The following is a 21,431-nucleotide window of genomic DNA, read 5'->3' as shown; positions in this document are numbered from 1 at the left end:
TTGTTTTTTTCTTGTATATTTGTTTGAGTTCTTTGTAGATTCTGGATATTAGCTCTTTGTCAGATGAGTAGATTGCAAAAATTTTCTCCCATTCTGTAGGTTGCCTGTTCACTCTGATGGTAGTTTCTTTTGCTGTGCAGAAGCTCTTTAGTTTAATTAGATCCCATTTGTCAATTTTGTCTTTTGCTGCCGTTGCTTTTGGTTGCATTCGCTCTTTCAACACATATTTAGTAAGGACATACTTTGTTCTAGATACTTTGCTAAGAAATGAAGATACAGAGAAATGCGAAATAAGATTCCTATTCTAAAATTGTTTACAGACTAGTAAGGAAGAAGATGCATGCAGTAGCTACCACATAATGTGTAAACGCTTTCATGGAAATAGGCACAAAAAGCTGTGGGAACAGGGCAAGGAACTTGGTAGATTCTAGAAAGTTTTGTTTAATAAAAGTGATAATAATTGTGCCAAGTCACAAAGAGGTGAGAAAATGTGGAAGTTTCGGGAAGTGTTAAGAAGTGTTCAGTGGCTGGAAGTAGATTATATATGGGCAGCGGGAGGAGATGAGATTGAAAAAATGGATGATAAAAGAGAATGTGTAGAACAGGAAGAGGACTGAAAATGATTTACTAGTGTTTTGTACATTAAGGTCAATTCACATTTCCATGATGATAGGTATATTTATATTTTGTGGATGATATTGAACAGCCCACGGAAGTTATATTAATCTTGTGTCATGAGAGGTCGTAGTGTTTATTAATTGTTACAGTTTATCAGACTAGCCTACCTAAATATATGTTTTTATAGAATATGTCTGAACAGATCCTAATATTTTAAAGTTTTATATTGACTTATAATGATGCCATAAAAGGTTCCAGAGAAAACTATTTAATTTCCAAATTATTTAAAAAAACCTATTATAGTAAATGTACTCCAAAAGTAAGATGTTCATGTGTTCAGATAAGTGATTGTTAAAACTTGATTTGGTATACAAAAGCTAAAATTTAAATAGTTATTAGTAATAATGATTATGACCATATTGTTGGTGTTGGTGACTAATTTATTGACCATATACTGTATGCTAGCACTTCCAAAATATGTTTTGCCTACCTTATAATTTAATCAACACAGCAGCCTTTTGATGTAGGAATTACTAGTAACTCTTTTTTCGGGAGAAGGAAACTGAAACTCAAGAAACTTATGCAAAGTCACAAAACTTGTAAGTGGCAGAGTCTGAACTTAAATGTAGATATGACTTCAGAGGGAATTTGAAACTACTGTGCATTAATTTTAAGGTGAAGTTCAAAATTGGATGAGAGAGCACTTTGAGATTGTAGTAGCCAGCTAGTGGTACTTAAGGATTTCTCTGTTCTTTGTACTTCATGACCTTTCTTCTTTAAGTACCAGGCATCACCACTGGGTAACAGGCTTATGCCAGCAGCAATTACAAAAGAGCTTGAGTCTATGCCAGCCATCCTCTAAAGTGCTTTCTGCTAGTACTAGAACTTGAGCTCCAGTTTGGTGGGATTAAACCCATTACAGAAATAAGCAGGGAAATAAAGGGGGCTCTGGGGACCCTGTATTAGTTTCCTATGGCTGTTCTAACAGTCACAAATTTAGTGGCTTAAAGCAGCACATATATTTCGCTTATAGTTCTAGAGGCAAAAAATCCAAAATTAATTTCATTGAGATAAAGTCAAGGTGTCTACAGGGCTGCTGTCCCTCTGGAGGCTCCAGAAGAGAATCTAATTCCTTGCCCTTCCAGCTTCTAGAGTTGCATTCCTTGTATTTCTTGGCTTATTAGCCCCTTCCTCCTTTTTAAAAGCCAGAACTGTAGCATCTTCAAATCTGTCTGCTTCTGTCATATGGCCTTCTCCTCTGTCATCAGATCTTCCTCTTCCTCTAATAAGGGGACTTGTGATTACATTTATGGCCCAACCAGATAATCTAGGAAAATCTTTCCAACTCAAAATTCTCAATCAAATCTGCAAAGCCACCTTTGCCATATAAGGTAATATTCATAGTCTGGGAGATTAGAATGTAGACATACTTGGGGCAGTTAGTCAACCTATCATAAAGTCCATATGACATTCATGTTAATTTTATTTTTTTTGAGATGGAGTCTCACTCTGTTGTCTAGGCTGGAGTCAGTAGCATGATCTTGCTCACTGCAACCTCCACCTCCTTGGGTTCAAGTGATTCTCTTGCCTCAGCCTCCCAAGTAGCTGGGACCACAGGCATGCGTCACCATACCGGCTAATTTTTACATTTTTAGTAGAGACGGGTTTCACCATATTGGCCAGGCTGGTCTTGAACTCCTGACCTCATGATCTACCCACCTCGCAAAGTGCTAGGATTACAGGTGTGAGCCACCACACCCAGCCCTTATGTTAATTTTTTAACTGAAGAATTTAGGGTGTGAAGTAGAAACTCAAAGATCTTAGAATGTGCTTTCTTGAACATAGCCAAAATAGACTACAGATGCTCATCAACTTATGATTGGGTTATGTCCCAGTAAACCTATCATAAATTGAAAACATCATATGTCAAAAATGCATTTAGTTAGCCTACCCTACCAAATCTCAGCTTAGCCTAGCCTTCCTTAAATGTGCTCAGAATAGTTATGTTAGCCTACAGGTGGGCAAAATCATTTAATACAAGGACTCTTTTATAAGTGTTGAATATCTCATGTAATTTATTGCATACTGCACTGAAAGTGAAAAACAGTGATTGTGTGGGTGGTCGAAGTATGGTTTCTACTAAATGTGTGTGGCTTTTGCATCATCATAAAGTCAGAAAATTGTAAGTTGAACCATTATCATTGTAAGTTGGATTATGTAGTGGTGTCTGATGGATTTCTAAGCATAAGTAAACCTTTTGCAGTGTTCACATTTCTAACTGCAATTTAGAAGGGCCATAAATTTTGAAGATTAATATAGATTCCATCAATAAAGTTTCCATGACACAAAACAGCAGCCAGTCACATAATTACACTTTTGTATGCCTTAAAATAGAGAAAGAAAATTAGTCAATTTACTGAATACACCAGTGGCTGGTTAGATGCGGGAGGAGTGAGTAGAAATTAAAACAATAGCATCATAAAAATTAAGCAATGTATACTTTTTCTAGCACAAAACTGAGGCTTAACTCTACCATGGCATGAATTAATTTATATGAGTTTCTGATTATGAAAAGAGAGAAAGTAAGTGATTCTGCATCTATGCTTCTCTGTACTGGGGGTTTGGATTTGTGTCCCCACCCAAATCTTATGTTGAATTGTATTCCCCAGTGTTGGAGGAGGGACCTTGTGGGAGGTGATTGGATCATGGGGGGCAGATTTCCCCCTTGTTGTTCTTGTGATAGTGAGTTATTATGAGATCTGGTTGTTTAAAAGTGTTCAGCACCTCTCCCTTTTCTCTCTTACCCCCACTCCAGCCATGTAAAACGTGCCTCCTCCTTCTTCACCTTTTGCCATGATTGTAAATTTCCTGAGGCCTCCCCAACCATGCTTCCTATACAGCCCATGGAACTGTGAGCCAGTTAAACCTCTTTTCTTTATAAAGTACCCAATCTTAAGTAGTTCTTTATAGCAATGTGAGAAAGAACTAATACAGAAAGTTCGTACCAAGAAGTTGGGCATTGCTGTAAAGATATCTGAAAATATGGAAGCAACTTTGGAACTGGGTAATGGGCAGAGGTTGGAACAGTTTAGAGGCCTTTGAAGAAGACAGGAAGATGAGGGAAAGTTTGGAACTTCCTAGAGAGTTGTTAAATTGTTGTGACTAAAATGCTGATAGTGATATGGACAATGGAGACCAGGCTGAGGTAGTCTCAGATGGAAATGAGGAACTCATTGGGAACTGGAGTAAAGGTCACACGTGCTGTGTTTTAGCAAAGACACTGGCAGCATTGTGTCCTTGCTCTAGGGATCTGTGGAACTTTGAACTTGAAAGTGATGATTTAGGGTATCTGGTAGAAGAAGTTTCTAAGCAGCAAAGCATTCAAGATGTGGCCTGGTTCTAACAGTATATGGTCATATGTGTGAGGAAGGAGATGATCTGAAACTGGAGCTTACATTTAAAAAGGAAGCAGAGCATAAAAGTTTAGAAAATTTGTAGCCTGACCATTTGGTAGAAAAGAAAAACCCTATTTCAAGGGAGGAATTAAAGCAGGCTGGAAAATTTGTATAATAAAAAGGAGCCAAATGTTAATGGCCAAGACAATGGGGAAAATGCCTCAAAGTCATTTCAGAGACCTTCACGGCAGCTCCTCTTGTCACAGGCCTGGAGGCCTAGGAGGGAAAAATGGTTTTGTGGGCTAGGTGTAGGGCCATTCAGGACACTTCTGCCTGTGTCCCAGCCACTCCAGCTCCTGCTTTGGCTAAAATAGCTCCGGATATGTCTCAGGCCATTGCTCCAGAGGGTGGAAACCATAAGCCTTAGTGGCTTTCATGTGGTATTAAGCCTATGGGTGCACAGAGGGCAAGAATTGAGGCTCGGGAGCCTCTGCCTAGATTTCAGAGGATGTATGGAAATGTTTGGATGTCCAGGCAGAAGTTGGCTGCAGGAGCAGAGCCCTCATGGAGAACCTCTACTAGGGTGGTACAGAGGGGAAATATGTGATTGGAGACCCCACACAGAGTCCCCACTGTGGCACTGCCTAGTGGAGCTGTGAGAAGAGGGCCACCATCTTCCAGACTCCAGAATGGTAGATCCATTAGCAACTTGTACTGTACACCTGGCAAAGCCACAGGCACTTAGTGCCAGCTCTTGAGAGCAGCCATGTAATCTGAGCCCTGCAGAGCCACAGGGGCAGAGCTTCCCAAAGCCTTGGGAGCCCATCCCTTGTATCGGTGTGGCCTGTATGTGAAACATGGAATCAAAGGAGATTATTTGAAATTTTAAGATTCAATAACTGCCCTGCTGGGTTTTGAACTTGCATGGGACCTGTAGCCCCTTTGTTTTGGCTGATTTCTCCATTTTGGAATGTGTATATTTACCCGATGCCTATATCTCCATTGTATCTTGGAAGTAACTAACTTGTTTTTGATTTCATAGGCTCGTGGGTGAGATGCCTTGTCTCAGATGAGACTTTGATCTGTGGACTTTTGAGTTAATGCTGAAATGAGTTAAGACTTGGGGGACTGTTGAGAAGGGATGATTGTATTTTGCAATTTGAAGACATGAGATTTGAGGATTTGAGAGGGCCCAAAGGCAGAATGATATGGTTTGGATTTGTGTCCTCCCACAAATCTCTTGTCAAATTGTAATCCTCAGTGTTGGAAGAGGGGTCTGGTGGGAGGCGAATGGATCATGGGGGCGGATTTCCACCTTGCTGTCTTCTTGATAGTGAGTGAGTTCTCATGAGATCTGATTGTTTAAAAGTGTGTAGCACCTCCTCCTTCACTCTGTTTCTCCTCCTCCGGCCACGTAAGATATGCCTCCTTCCTCTTTACCTTCTGCCATATTTTCCTGAGGTCTCCCCAGCCATGATCCCGTACAGCCTGTGGAATGTTGAGCCAGTTAAACCTATTTTATTATTTTTTTCAATACAGTTTTGCTGTCTTGCTCAAGCTTGAGTTCAGTGGCGTGATCTTGGCTCACTGCAACCTCTTCCTCCCAGGTTTAAGTAATTTTCTTGCCTCAGCCTCCTGAGTAACTGGGATTACAGGAGTGTGCTACCATGGCCTGGCTCAGTTTTGTATTTTTAGTAGAGACTGGGTTTTCCCATGTTGGACAGGCTGGTCATGAACTCCTGGCCATAGTGATCTACCCACCTCAGCCTCCCAAAGTGCTGGTGTTATAGGCGTGAACTACCAAGTGCGGCCTAAATGTCTTTTATTTATAAATTATGCAATCTTGGGTAGTTTTTTATAGCAATGTGAGAAATAATTAATATGAGGGGTAGGATGGGTATTAAAATAATTATCCTTCCTCTTGATATGGATATGTCCTGTACTTACGTTTAACGCATTGCGTTTTTTTTTTTTTTAGTAGAATGAACGTTTAGTATATTATTTTGCTCATACCGTAGAATGTCTTTATTTTTTAAATGTTTATGGAGTTTCATGGTTATTGTATATTTATATTCCTGATAAACTGAGAGTAATATAGTGTTATTTATAATGCCAAATTCCTGCTCAAAAATGCCACTAAAACTTACTATTATGAAGTTTTCTGTACTAACATCAGAGCAAGAGGTAGAAACTATTAATAGAAACTATTAATACTATATTTAATAATTAAATATGTGTTCCTATGAGTAAATATATTAATACTATATTTAATAATTAAATGTGTTCAAAGTTTCAAAGTTCACCTTTGATATTTTCCATCACCTTAAAATGAGAATGTGCAATTAGCCATTTCTAGAAATGGTGACTATAGTTAATAATAATATATTACATATTTGAAAATTTCTGAGAGAATAGATATTAAATGTTCTTACCACAAAATGATAAGTATATGAGGTAATGGACATGTTAATAGCCGTATTAAGCTACTTCACAATGTATACATAGTTCAAAACATGTACACAATATATACAATTTTAATTTGTCAATTAAAACAAAAAATAAAATCAATGAATAGCCATTTCTTTGTCATAAAACTTTAAAATTTTATTTCAATTTTAGGAAAATTCTTAAAATGATGAGACTCTAGTACAACATGGAGTTAAGCCACAGGAAATTATACAAGTGGAAGTCTTTTCTACAAATCCAGATCTGTATCCAGTCAAAAGAATAGATGGATTAACTGATGTCTCTCAAATCATAACTGTCACTGTCCAAACAGGTTTGTTATTTGATGTCTTTTAGAGAAAGTATTTTTGAGTCCCTTCTTGGTTGAACTTTCATTGAATCTTGGTTTTATCTCTCAGGCCTTGATCGATACCAGCAGGTAGCTGTTGAGATTGTCAAATCTGACTTTCACAAACCATTTCTTGGTGGATTCAGACATAAAATAACTGGAGTAGAGTATCACCATGCTGGAACACAAACTGTACCTAAAAAGATTCCCGAAAGACTCAGTGTATTTTGTAGGGATACACAGGTAATGTTTTCATTTTCCCTTTAGATTTTGAAGGTATAGACTCAATAATTATACTGTATGACTCTCTCAAATTTCTCTTAAGTAATTATATGGCAATTAATAAAAGAAAATTAACTTACATATGTAGAAAACTCACTTATGTGTGTATATAGGGGATACTTATTTAAATTTTAATGTTTTCTTTTAGACAGTTTTTCAGAAAAAAAATCTCCAACAAACTACAAATACAACATCCACACAGATGACTAACATTGGTGTATATGTATCAAATATGACTGATAAACTGGTAACACCAGGAAAGTATTTTTCAGCAGCAGAATACCATGCTCAAAGACTAAAGGCGGTGAGGTAACTTTTATTGTGGATGAATACTAAAAATTGGATACATAAGCCGGTTGTTCTGAGTGTGTCTGTTTCTCCAAGCCACATTTGCTTGAGAAAGAATACTCATGAGTATGGGTCATGTTTCACGGCCAACAAAGCAGTCTTTATCTCCATGTAAAGAACCAGAATCCTAAATGCTCCTAATCCTTCCTTTCCTCTTAGGGAAACCCAGCTTCTTTGTGTATTGCCTTTGGCCATTATTAGCTTTCTTAACACTGCTGTCCCTTGGCCTGAACGCTTGTCACAGTAGAATCACCAAGGGAACTTTCCAGACTAATTGAAACCAAATAGGACAGTAGTCAATTTTCTCTGATATTAACGTAGTCACTCCAACTCTGTTTTATTTTTTTGCATGGTCTATCATTTTTCATTCTTTCACTTTCAACCTATTTGATCTACCTCCTACCATCAATTTATTGTGAGTAAAAATGACCGGAAAGCAGTGACTTTAAGAGATTTTGATTTTCAAATGACAAGAAATCTAGAGCTAGGCTATTCAGCCCGATATCTTTAGAGACAAACTTGTAGTGAAAAAAAGTTAAATCTGTTGACTTAATTGCCCTGAAGGAAACAGTGTACCAGGGGAACCATGGGGCTAACTTTACAGCAGGCTTTGTCAGTGCCAGTTATTCCAGCCTGATAATTTTTTGCTTTTTCAGTCCAAACTAATTTTCACCAAATAAAGGAATATGTGGAGTTATTATATCATTTGGGGAAGAGTGAAGTTTGAGTGGGTTTTAAGGGAAGCAGTATCCTGATAGTCTCAATGCAAAACAAGGGTGTGTATAAATGGGCCAACATTAGGTCTGGACTGTGAAGTAGACCAAGGTCACCTTCCTTTGGAAACAAAGTTAAAGGAGATGGGAAATGTTTCTTTGAAGTTCTCTGAAGTTCAGCACCTTGGTTGCAAATTGAGGCTGCTTCTCTCTGTCAAAGTGATGTACAACCTCTAGGCAAGAGTGGAATGTTTCTTACTGGTCTAATTTCAAACAGGAAAGTTTCTGATAGTTTATGAATTTAGAGAACAAAGTTTCTCAGTGAGTAAGAAAATAGCAGTCACTCAAAGAAGGGGATTGTTAAAATATTTTATAGTTGTAGAGTGTCCTTGGGAGAAATACTGTTTTTGTTAATTTTGTAGCTGACCTTATTAGTGCCTGTTATTCCAGCCTAACAATTTTTTACTTTCTCAGTCCAAATTAATTTTTACTTTCTTACTGTACTGGGCATGGGTGGTGACTGTGATGTCATCAGAATCATAAACTCCTTTCATCTTTCTACTCCATTAAGCTCATCATGAGCTTGTTACTGTATGAAGATAAATGGTTGACTAATTTTCATCATGCCTGCATTCCATATGAGAAGAAGGGAAAAGTCAAGGCAGCATGTTCCGTGAATGCCACCTTCAAGGATTTCCCCGGAAAGCCCCACCCAGTGACTTCTAGTTGCATCCCACTGACTTGAATTATGTCATGTGACTATCCCTACTGCAAAAGTGTGTGATAAATGAATTTTTAAAGTAGCATATCATTGCTCCTCAATGAGCTTGAGATCTTCTCAGTAGGAGAAAGTAGAGGAGAATGGATATTAGGTAAGGAAATGGAAATTACTGTCATTTTCCAAACTCCAAAAAATGATATTGAAAGAATAAAAGTATAAGTATACAAGGACAAAGAATACATAAGAAGAGTAAATGTCAGTTGTGGTTTTTTTTTTTAAGTTTTAAAGCAGATGGGAAAATGTTAACTTGACTTACTAGAACAGAGGGAGTGAAAATCTAAATGCCTGCCAATGAGGATGGCATCAAGAACCAAATAGATTTGCCCCATAGAGTCTTGCAAGGTGAATTGGAGGTTCTGTGGGAGGTGGAAGTGAGGTGTGACCTATAAACAGAGGGATTTGTTAAAAGCTGATATAGGGAGTACATTTCCATTAAATAAGTTCTTTTAACTTTGATTCCTTTCTACTTGGGTCATGTTTTTTTTTTTAATAGGTTTTGAGTTCACTATTTACTATTTTAAATCTTTCTTGTTTCAAGAAAGATGTTATGTGTGACTACTGATATTTTTGGGCTCATTCTTGCTATTTCATTTTGTTTCATTTACTAATTATTCTTATTTGTTTATGCTTTTTTAGCCTTTTCTTTTGTTGGTTTGATTAAATGTTTCTTTTTTTGTTCTTTCGTAGTTCAGAAATAAGTATTTTATGTTTTCTAGTGGTTATGTTACAAAAAAGGGGTCCCGATCCAGATCCCAAGATAGGGTTCTTGGATCTCCCACAAGAACTAATTCAGGGCAAGTCTGTAGAATAAAGTAAAAGCAAGTTTATTAAGAAAGTAAGGGAACAAAAGAATGGCTACTCCACAGACAGCAGACCTGAGGGTTGCCCGGTGCCGGTTGCCCATTTTTATGGTTATTTCTTCATGATATGCTAAACAAGGAGTGGATTATTCATGCCTCCCATTTTTAGACCATGTAGGGTAACTTCCTGATGTTGCCATGGCATTTGTAAACCATCTTGGCGCTGGTGGGAGTGTAGTGGTGAGGATGACCGGAGGTCACTCTCGTCGCCATGTTGATTTTGGTGGGATTTAGCCAGCTTCTTTACTGCAACCTGTTTTATTAGCAAGGTCTTTATGACCTGTATCTTCTACTGACCTCTTATCTCATCCTGTGGCTTACAATGCCTAGCAGCCTGGAACGCAGCCCAGTAAGTTTCAGCCTCATTTTACCCAGCTCCTATTCAAGATGGAGTTGCTCTGGTTCACACGCCTCTGACAGTTATTCATACATATTTTTTTAACATAACTAAATTTTTTATACCAAGTGCATATCTAATCAGGCTATATATCGTTTCCATGAATAAGTCAAGAACCTTATTAGGCTTTCCTTCATTTCCTGCCCCATCCTTTCTTAGTTTCCTCTTTCTAGAAGCTGTCAGGATTTTCACTTTATCCTTGGTATTTGGCAAACTTACTGTAATATGCTTGAGACTTCATGATGGACCCTTTCTGAGAGTCCATGTCTTGCTGTGGGACATATTCCTCTATTATGTTTTTATGAATTTCTGTAATCAGCTTTCCTCATTTTGTCTGGAACTTATCTCAGAAATATTTTTGAATGAGGCCAGATGCCGAGACTCAGGCTTGTAATCCCAGTACTTTGGGATGCTGAGGTAGGCAGATCACTTGAGGCCAGAAGTTGGAGACCAAGCTCGGCAACATGGTGAAACCCTGTCTCTACTAAAAATACAAGAATTAGCCAGGCATAGTGGCATGTGCCTGTGGTCCCAACTGCTCAGGAGGGGAAGCATGAGAATCACTTGAACCCAGGAGGCGGAGGCTGCAGTGAGCTGAGATCACGCCACTGTACTCTAGCCTGGGTGAGAGTGAGACTTTGCCTAAAAAAAAAAAAAAAAAAAAAAAATTAAAAAAAAAAAGAAACATTTTGGAATGTTTTAAAATTCCAAAAGAAACATTTAAAATTTTTATGAGCCTTTGTCCTGAATGCTAAAAGATTTTCTTACCTAATTTTCTTGCCTACTTATTACTTCTTATGTTCTGCACATTCTGCAGATCAGCTTACAAGAAACTACTAGTTCTCTGTCAATACCCGTTTTTCCCTTCTCCTATTGTTGTAGAGCTTTATCTGAGCATGTGTCTGCTCCACTGATGACCACATTTCATCACCTCCCTTGTGTATCAGTGAGGCCGTATAACTAAGACCTGGACAGCGAGATGTGAGGGACAATGTGAGCCACTTACAGTTATCATTCTTAAAATGCTCTTTGTTCCTTTTCCCTCTGTTTACTGGTTGGAAGCTGGTAAGTGGACCAGCCATCTGGGACATATAAGTAGGAAACCATTTGTTAAATATGACAGCGCTTTCCTACCAGCCCTAAACTGCTGTGCTGATCCCTGGATTGTCACGTGAAAGGGAAAAAAACTTCTGTGTTTAAACAAACGTGTTTTGGTGTTTTAGATAAGTTTAACAAGTTTAGTAGCACTCAGGCTAATCCATATTCTATTAATTTTTTAAATTTCAAAATAAAATTTTGCCAGTCTTTTTTCTTGGCTCATTATATTATTTTATACTGATAGCCTTTCCTTTCTCTGTGAAAATATTAACTATATTTAGTCTGCTCTTGTATTTTGTTTTGTTTTGATTTACTCTACTAGTTCTAAAACTTTATTATAAGCATCATCTGGAGGGCTCATGAATATATAGAATCCTGTGCTGCCCCAGGAGTTTCTGATCAATAGCTCTGGGGTGGGGCCTGAAAATTTGCATTTCTAATAATTTTCTAGATGCTGCTGATGTGTTTGAGATTCTTAATGTCCAATATGCCAATAGCATATTGGTTCACCCAGTCTGACCCCATGATTTTAGGGGACATGTAAAGCTTGATTATGGGAGAAAGCTAGTTTTCCAGATGGGGCTTTTTTTTTTTTTTTTTTTCATCCTGGGTATCACCTTCTGGGACACTCACCACTCTTGCCTAGGGACGAATATCTCTGTTGCTCCTTGCCTAACTATTTTACAGGAACCTCTCCTTTTTGCATTTTTTAAACAATCACCTGGTTAGTGGCCATTCTGCTCAGACCATCCATCAGTGTTGGGCTTAGAGCAGTCCTAGAGCCCCTTCTGTATTTTCTGACTTGCTTCTCCAGTGCGTGATTAGGTTACAGACTTTCTTCAGTTCATTCTACCAGCCTCTTTTGTTGAAGGGATTCTTCAGAGTTTCTCTTCTTTTGGGGGACCCCTTCAGTTTGATCCAGTATCTTTGTTGATATCTGCTTTACATAGTTTTTCTGTAATTATTAGGCATTAGGATGAGAGTAAGGGATGCATCAGCATAAGCTCTATCATCAGTCTTCATCTGACCTCTTCACATTTTATTTTTATTTATGAGTTTAATAAAATTATAAACTCTCAGAAAAAAATGATAAACTCTCTCAGCTATATCATAGACTTTTTGAGGGTTTAGTACTATGGTGTACTTCCAAACATATTCATGTTTGATACAATTTAATAAATATTTATTTGCTTCAGTCTCCATTTTATCTAACCTACCTTTGATGGTTTCAACACATACCTACCTGATGTGCATTTAGGAAATACAGTTTTGTTATAAACATGAGCCTAAGCTAGTGGCATTTAAGATAAGATGGAGATAATTAATATTTATAACAATAATAGTATTGAGGACTCATGATGTATCAGGCTTGGGTTAAGCACTTTATATGTATACTCTTATTATCACTGTTTTACACATGAGGGTACTAAAGCATAGAGATGGCAAGTAACTTATCCAAAATCAAACAACTAGTGAGTAGCAGAAGGAAGATTCAAACTAAGTTTTACTCCAGAGTCTATTCTGTTAAGGATTGTACAAACATCCTTCTGTGAAAGTGTGTTTGCGAGAATTCAAAGTCAAATACCAGTGACATGCATTATACATGTTTTTTATGTTAGTGTTTGTGAAAATATCTATTTAGTCTAGGGCTAAAACTAGACTCAGTATTTTCTTATGGAATTGTAATTGAAATAATCATCCTTGCCTTTAATGTCTGATCAAAAAGTTGATGATAGACACTTTCTATTTCCTTTTAACTATAGGTGATAGTGATACAGACTTACTACAGGCAATGGCATGCTAAAATCTTCGTAGAGAATTTAAGAAGACAGAAAAGCTTAAGGTTGGAATGGGAAACACAGCAAGAACTAAGGAAGATAAGAGAAAAAGAAGAATGGATAAAATTGGACTATCACCGGAGGCATAATCCTAAAACAAATGAAGATTTTGAATTTCTTTATAATGCGTTAGAATGTAAGTTTGACAAGGCTTTGCAAAAAAATTTTAAATTTTCATTAATAGGAAAATAGATTTACTGCAGACGAAAGGAAGGTTATTATTTTAGGGAGATGTCTTGGAGATTTGCACTAGAGAATTTTGAAAGATGAATACCACTTTATATTTGGAATAAGAATTAAGGCTGAAATGAAATTAGACATGCTTTTATATTAACAATTAAAATGTACATACTGCTTTGTGAATTATGCAGTTTTAGTATATTATTTCATTTGGTCCTCATTCATGTGAGATAAAGAGAGAAAGTACTGTGTAATCTGGTTTTCTTGTGGTTTGGGAATTTGTGAACTCAAAGTTGAGTTGTTCTTTAATCCCTCAATCCAGTATCCTGTCTGATTTTGCTCTTTAGAGAAGGGGCTTGGCAATATTTTTTAAATTCCCCCTTATTAATAATACATATAAATGTATATTCTCTGCACCTTGACTTTTATACCTTATTTCTTCTACAGTGTATGTGCTAGTCATGGATAAATTAAAAGTTTCAGTTATTTGAACAAGCCAGGCACTCTTTACTCAGGCATTAGATACACCATTCCCCTTCTTGGAGGTGTTTCTCCATTGCCCACCTTTGAATCTCAGGTTAAATGTCACCTCCTTAAAGGTTTTTGTGAATGACAACATAAGTTGGATATTGTTTTGTCGTTTTATTGTCTTCATTGCACCTGAAACTTTTCATTTATATCACCACAGTTGGTAATACTACGTCTTTTTTTCAGTCTCAGTTATTTCTTTAGTAATAATACATCTTTTGTTTAACATTTATTTATGCCATGAGGGAATAATTCATTTATTTTTTGATGAGCTGTCTTTTGCTGTTCTTAGCTTGTACGCCCAACAAGTGTTTGTAAAATGAATGAATGAATGAATGAATAAAAGGAAGAAACCCAGGGTTGTACTAATGCAACTATCTCTAGCTTCTGCTTTGCCAGCAGTACCTGGTAAGGTGGAAATAACTGAAGCAGAAGAGTTATGTAATACACCAGATATCTGAGAGTGGAGAAATTAGACCCTTATGAAGACATAGAAAAATTTAAAACCTAGAAGTAGCCTCAATTGACTTTTGTAGTTGAATGGGATATTTTAGTCCAAGGAAATAAGTTTTTGACTTCTCTCTGATTATTTATAACACTAAGCAAATTTTCTTCCATTCGTTTGTTTCATTACATACTATTTTTTTTTGTAGATGTTATATGTTCTGTTCCTCAAGTTGCAGTTTCCTTTCTAATTGGATACATTTTAAGCATCAGATATTGAGTCTGTTTTATAGCTATAATATTCTATTTACCAAAATAAAATAATTAAACATTAGGGCTAATAAACAATATTAATAAATTCTTTTCCTGGTAACATAAAATTGAGTGGCTTTAGGAATATTTACAGCCTATGGTAAACATTTACAACTACTATGGTAGTTTTTGAGGTAACTGTTAAGCCTGCTCCCTAGAATTGTGTGTCTGTTTTCCCTTTTATCCTAATCATCATCCTCTGAAAATACTGCTTATTTTACTTCAAACTTCACTTCTACTTCCATTTTTTCTATCAGAAGATAACAAAGATTAATAAGTGTCAGTAGTTCAATAGAGAACATCATTAGCCAGGTATCTATGAAAGGTCTTATTGACAAGTTTAACACTAACATTCTATTAGAGCAGAACTCTATTAAAATAATATTCTAAATTCATATGTGACTAAAGAATACCATTGTTATTTTTGTGTGGTTAACAACTGTGCAAAATAATAGAAAATATGTTGAATGAGCTTCTGCCTTTTCTACTTATTAGTGGTGTTAGTTAGGACAAGCTACTCACTTCTCCCAAACCTCAATTTCTTCATCTATAAAAGGAAATTAATAATTTTGGCATGTCTACTTCAGAGGGCTTAATAGAGTAAAAGGATAAAATATTACATTTATGAAAATATTTTAAAAGTTCAAGGATCTATACATATGTGAGCTATTGTATGGCAAATGATTTTATACAGAATTTTCATACTAAAGTAAAACAGATATATTTTATATAAGTCCACATATGATTTATATATGGAAGAAAATGAAATACATGAAATGAAAATGAAATACATTCTTATATGACCGTTTTCGGGTTTTTCCTAGTCCTAAAATTCTAAATTAAAAAGCCTTGGAATAATAATTTTTAAGTTCTGTTAAAAAATCTGTGGTTCACAAACTCAATAATTTATATTGCTCTTCTGTAATTTCATTTCATATTCATAACTCCATTCCTTGGAACTGCTGCCCTCTTGTGGCTCATAATGATAATTGTATACTTTGAACTGTAATTCATAATATGAAACTTAACTTTTCTCAAGGTAACCTGTTTTCAGTAATGAAAGCAAAATGATATCAATTTAAGAAAATAAACTTAGCTGTATAAGGTAATATGTCAAATATGAGGCTATCTCCAGGCAATAATATTTGATTTTATGTCTTTTATAGCAATATGTTGAGGGTGATCTCTTTTATCGTTCTGAATTGTCACTAGGGCCATTACTTGGAAAAAAAGGTGCTAAGTATCCCATATTCTAAATAGAATAATTGGGGTTGTTTTGTCTATTTAAAAATGTTATATAGGTACAGTTATGCAGAATAGAATTTTTTGTGTTTGTTTTTCAAAATTCAGTATTATGTCATAAGACCAATCCTTTTATTGTGAGTAGTTGCCCTTTGTTTATTCTCGTTTCTGGATAGTGTGCCATTGCGTGGATGAGCCATAAATTATGTATCCATTTTACTGTGGATTTGGTCCTTCCCACCCCATCCCCCACAACTAGTTTTTGGCAAATATAAGTAGTAAACTTTGGTGAATATATATATATATATTCACCAAAAGATGTTTGTGGTAGTACTACTTGTGTGTATGTACACACATACACACACACACACACACACACATTTCTCTCAGGGTGTAAACCTAGCAGTGGAATTGCTGGTTCATAGGATATACATAATTCAGCTTTAGTGAATCCCACCAGATAGTTTTTTAGAAGTTGTATCATTTTAAACTCCTATGGAAGAGTATGAGAGTTTTAATTGCTCTGTCGTCCACTCCAACATTGGACGCTTCTGTCTTTTTCATTGTAGCCTTTCTGGAGGGTGCTATCAAGCTGCCTTATTTTTGACTGAGGCTCCAGTAGGTGAGATATCAAGATACCAGAGTCAATGAGAGTCAATCTCTCTCTCCCTCATAAATAATTTACAAAGGAAGTAAAATAGGACCTATTTATTGATTCATGGGTCACTTAGCAAAATAAAAGGTGTAAGAAGGGCTAGGAGAAATTTAAAGAGGTTAGTAAGGTAGGTTTTTTTTGGAGAGAGACATTGCTCTCCATTTGGGGAGAGCCATTGCTAGTGAGAGGAGCTTCAAGGGAGTACTCTTGGTGAGCTTTGAAATATTCCCTGTGTTTGGGGAACAACGAGGATTGTTGCCTGAACCTTGACCAGGATGGTAGACTGGGGTCTGACTCCAAACAAGGAAACCCAGAGAACTAGAGGAGGGCTTTCAGACTTCTTTGATATTGGAGAGTGCTGCTGCATTATTTATAGCACTCCCAGGATTTTTAAAACATAGATGTATCTTTGTTTTCTATCAAAAGGCGACTATACAGTAGAGAAAACGAGAGAGTGAGCATGCAACAGGGTAATTTGAGGTGCTCTTGGTCCTGTTTAATAGGGCCAGCTATAGAAATGAAAGGATCTTGTCAGAAAGAAGCTTGAAGTGAACAGCTAGATTATCCCTAAGTGGCTACTTGGAGTGCAAATACATCTGTCTTGGGCCAGGGGAGTTGCGGTTCAGCTCAAGAGCCTCAGGGTGGTGAGTTTGAATCATCTGACAGGCCTGGAGAGTAGGGGTTTATCCAGCCAAGTAAGAACTGCCCCTTCCCATTCACTCATCTTCCAAAGGAGTACAGGGGAGAAACAGCAGCTAGTGGTGAGGAAAGGAAGTGAGAGGCATCGGTGTGTTCAGAGGATCTACTCTTTTCCCACAGTCTTCAGGCAGGTTTCCATTCTTTCAGGCTTTGGCATGTTCTTTCATTCTTTTAACAGTGTCTTTCTTAGAGCAAAAGGTTTTAATTTCAATAAGTCCTATTAGTTTCTTCTCATGTGAATCATGCTTTTGGTGTTATATCTAAAAACTCATCACCAAACTTAAGGTCACACAGCTTTTCTCCTATGTGTTCTGGAAGTTTTATATTATATTTTGAATTTAGGTATATTATCCAGTTTGAAATAAACTTTGTATGAGATGTGAGATATGTGTTGAGATGAATTTTTAAACTTTTTGCTTTTGAACATCCAGTTTTCCTTTAGCATTTTTTGAAAACACTGTCGTTTCTCCATTGTATTGCCTTTGCATCTTTGTTAAGATCGTAGTCTATTCGGGCTACTATAACAAAATGCCATAGACATAAATAACAGAAATTTATTCTTTAGAGTTCTCAAGTTCAGAAACTCCAAGGTCAGGGCACCAGCCGACTCCGTGTCTGGGGATGGTTTGTTACCTGGTTTGTAGATGGTGCCTTCTCACTGTGATCTCACATAGCCGAAGGGATGAAGAGCTTTCTTGGGTCTATCTAATAAGGGCAATAATCCCATTCATGAGGGTACCACCGTCATTATCTGATCACATCCCCAAAGGCCCCACATCCTGTTATTGCCTTATCTTTATATACTGTCAAACTTGATTTGCCAAAATTTTGTTTTAGAATTTTTGCATCTACATTCCTAAGGGATATTGGTCTGTGACTTTTTTTCCTTGTTATGTTACTCTGTGGTTTTAGTATTTGGATAATGCAAATCTCCTCTGTGCTCTTCAATTTTCTAAAACAGTTTGTGTAAAATTAGTAGGATTTCTTCATAAAATGTTAGGAGTTCAACAGTGACACCAACTAGGTCTGGAGTTTTCTTTGTGGGAAGGTTTAAACTATAAATTCAATTTCTTTAATAAATATAGGGGTATTCATGTGACTTATTTATCATTGAGTAAGCTTTGATAGTTACTGTCTTTAAAGGAATTGGTAATTTTATCTGAGTTGTTGAATTTATTGGCATAAAAATGTTAATAATGTTCCATGTTATCCTTTTAATACCTATCGGATCTATAGTGATGTTACCTCAATACCTGGTAATTTTGTGTCTCCTCCTTTTTTTCCTGATCAGTCTGCCTAGGAATTTATCAGTTTTATTACTCTTCCCCTGATTTTTCCCAGTTCTTTTTCTCTGTTCCGTTTTGTTAATTTCTATTGTTATTTATTTCCTTCATTATGCTTACCTTTGGTTCAGTTTACTCCTCTTCCAGTCCTGTGGTGGAAGCTGAGGTCATTTGATTTGAGAACTTTCTTCTTTCCTAATTATAGGTGTTTGGCGCTGTAAATTTTCCCTTAAGTACTGCTTCAGCTGCATCCTCACATTTTGATACGTTGAGTTGACATTTTCTTTCAGTTCAAAATACTTTCTGATTATCCTTTTGATTATTTCTTGACCCATGGAATATTTAGAAGTAGGTTATTTAATTGCTACATACTTGGGGATTTTTCAGGTATCTTTCTGTTACTGATTTCTAATTTTATTATAATGAGAGAATGTAATTTTGTATAATTTGAGTTTTGTTTTTTGTTTTTTTTTTCCTTCTGAGACGGTGTTTTGCCTTTGTTGCCCAGGCTGGAGTGCAATGGCATGATCTTGGCTCACCACAACCTCTGACTCCCAGGTTCAGTGATTCTCCTGCCTCAGCCCCCTGAGTAGCTGGGATTACAAGCACACGCCACCACACTGGGCTAATATTGTATTTTCAGTAGAGATGGGGTTTCTCCATGTTGGTAAGGCTGGTCGTAAACTCCCGATCTCAGGTGATCTGCCCACTTCTGCCTTCCAAAGTGGCACGCCTGGGATTACAGGCGTGAGCCACCGTGCCCCACCAATTTGAGTTCTTTTAAATTTATTGAGACTTATTTTAACAACTAGAATACAAATGACATTGGAGAATATTCTGTGTGCATGTAGGAAGAATTTACTTTCTATTGTGTTTGGGTGTAGTAATCAATAAATGGCAATTAGATCAAGTTGGTTGATAATGTTGTTTAGATTTTCTATGTTTTTACAAATTTCCCATTTATTTATTGAAGCTAAAACTATGTAAACCTCTATAGATGGAAGAGAAGCCTACTGTCTATGGGGAGGAATCCACAAGCATCCTGCTCGTGGAAGTGCAAGGACAGAATTTATTCTGCAAATTCAAAACCAGGGTTGCTGCATGTGAGAGGCGCAGTAAACAAGGAGAACTATAAATGTGGCACATAAGTATTTTTAGGAATAGTTCAGAAAATCCAAAAAAATGTGGAATGAACTGAAACTTATGATACATGCCAATGACTAAAGTGACTTTGGGAATATTTGTTCAGAATAATGAGCAGTGGGCTGCAGTTTCAACCTGTTTTGCTTTCATGTCTATGCAGAGCATAGCACAAACATGGCTTAAGTGAGTTTGGGTTCCCAGTCCCGATGTATATTCCAAGGTAGCAGAGTAATGATCAAAACTGTTCTCAGTAAACTTTAGTCATGAAGAATGGGCGAAGTGCCCAGAAGACATGATCTGTCAGAGAAGACTTATGGTTGATTATTACAAACATTACAGCTTTTTATAAATCCCTCCTCCTTTTGACAGGTATGACTGACATTTGAGGATTATTTATACCAAATTTCCCCAAGTTTACCTTGCTGAAATGTTTGTTGCATCCTATGCATTTTGACATGTACGTTTTTTAATTAATATTGTTATGCTTTTTACTTTTCTTTGATTAAATTGTTATTTTTGATGATATTTCTTCAAGTAACAAGCAATTGGAATATTTCTATTTAAACTTTTGTTATTCTAGTTTAATTGTTCTGTGGCAAAAATGTAGTTTGTAACATTTCTGATTTCTACTACACTATGCTATATCTGTATAAATGGTTTATTGAACTTGGAAAATGAGGTTACATTTTCAGCTTTTGGTGTTCAGAGCTTGATGTATGACAATTTAATTTTTAAAAATAATTGTTCAAATATCTTATGCTTTTAATTTTTTTACTTGGCTCTGTCATGGATTAATGCATTTGTATTTTATCTATTTTTTAATTATATAAAATATACTCCCCAACATTGTGTTGATAATTGATAGAATTTTTTAAAAACATACTTGGTGGTATATGATTTCCTGTATAAACATTCATGACAGTCAGATGTTTTATCATAAAATCACCTTCTACCTAAAAGACCTGAATTTTGAGGTTCTCCCCCCAGTTTTATGTTTTAATATTGCTACTTCTGCTTTCTTTTTTGTTCATATCTGCTAACTTTTCTTTCTTTTTTTCATACTTTAAGTTCTAGGGTACATGTGCACAACGTGCAGGTTTGTTACATATGTGTACATGTGCCATGTTGGTGTGCTGCACCCATTAACTAGTCATTTACATTAGGTATATCTCCTAATGCTATCCCTCCCTCCTCCCCCCTCCCCACAATAGGACCCGGTGTGTGATATTCCCCTTCCTGTGTCCAAGTGTTCTCATTGTTCAATTCCCACCTATGAGTGAGAACATGTGGTTTTCTGTTCTTGCGATAGTTTGCTGAGAATGATGGTTTCTCAGCTGCATCCATGTCCCTACAAAGGACACGAACTCATCCTTTTTTATGGCTGCATAGTATTCCATGGTGTATATGTGCCACATTTTCTTAATCCAGTCTGTCACTGATGGACGTTTGGGTTGATTCCAAATCTTTGCTATTGTGAATAGTCCCACAATAAACATACGTGTGTGTGTGTCTTTATAGCAGCATGACTTATAATCCTTTGGGTATATACCCAGTAATGGGATGGCTGGGTCATACGGTATTTCTAGTTCTAGATCCTTGAGGAATCACCACACTGTCTTCCACAATGGTTGAACTAGTTTACAGTCCCACCAACAGTGTAAAAGTGTTCCTATTTCTCCATATCCTCTCCAGCACCTGTTGTTTCCTGACTTTTTAATGATTGCCATTCTAACTGGTGTGAGATGGTATCTCATTGTGGTTTTGATTTGCATTTCTCTGATGGCGAGTGATGATGAGCATTTTTTCATGTGTCTGTTGGCT

General features: G+C 36.6%; 1 protein-coding gene across 1 annotated transcript in view; it reads left to right on the top strand.

The window, feature by feature from the left end:
- The window catches only part of IQUB (IQ motif and ubiquitin domain containing), a 78,134-nt gene that overhangs the window by 22,451 nt on the left and 34,252 nt on the right, over window positions 1-21,431 (top strand). Inside the window, exons 4-7 of the mRNA XM_017854312.1 lie at window positions 6,643-6,792; window positions 6,878-7,050; window positions 7,238-7,393; window positions 13,050-13,260. Coding sequence (XP_017709801.1) covers window positions 6,643-6,792; window positions 6,878-7,050; window positions 7,238-7,393; window positions 13,050-13,260 — 690 coding nt within the window. The remainder of the gene's footprint in view (window positions 1-6,642; window positions 6,793-6,877; window positions 7,051-7,237; window positions 7,394-13,049; window positions 13,261-21,431) is intronic.

The sequence above is a fragment of the Rhinopithecus bieti genome, unplaced genomic scaffold (assembly GCF_001698545.2).
Source record: "Rhinopithecus bieti isolate Rb0 unplaced genomic scaffold, ASM169854v2 scaffold_36410, whole genome shotgun sequence".
Taxonomy (NCBI): Eukaryota; Metazoa; Chordata; class Mammalia; order Primates; family Cercopithecidae; genus Rhinopithecus; species Rhinopithecus bieti.
The sequence above is the reverse complement of the archived record's forward strand: the minus strand, read 5'-3'. Positions and strand labels throughout refer to the sequence as shown.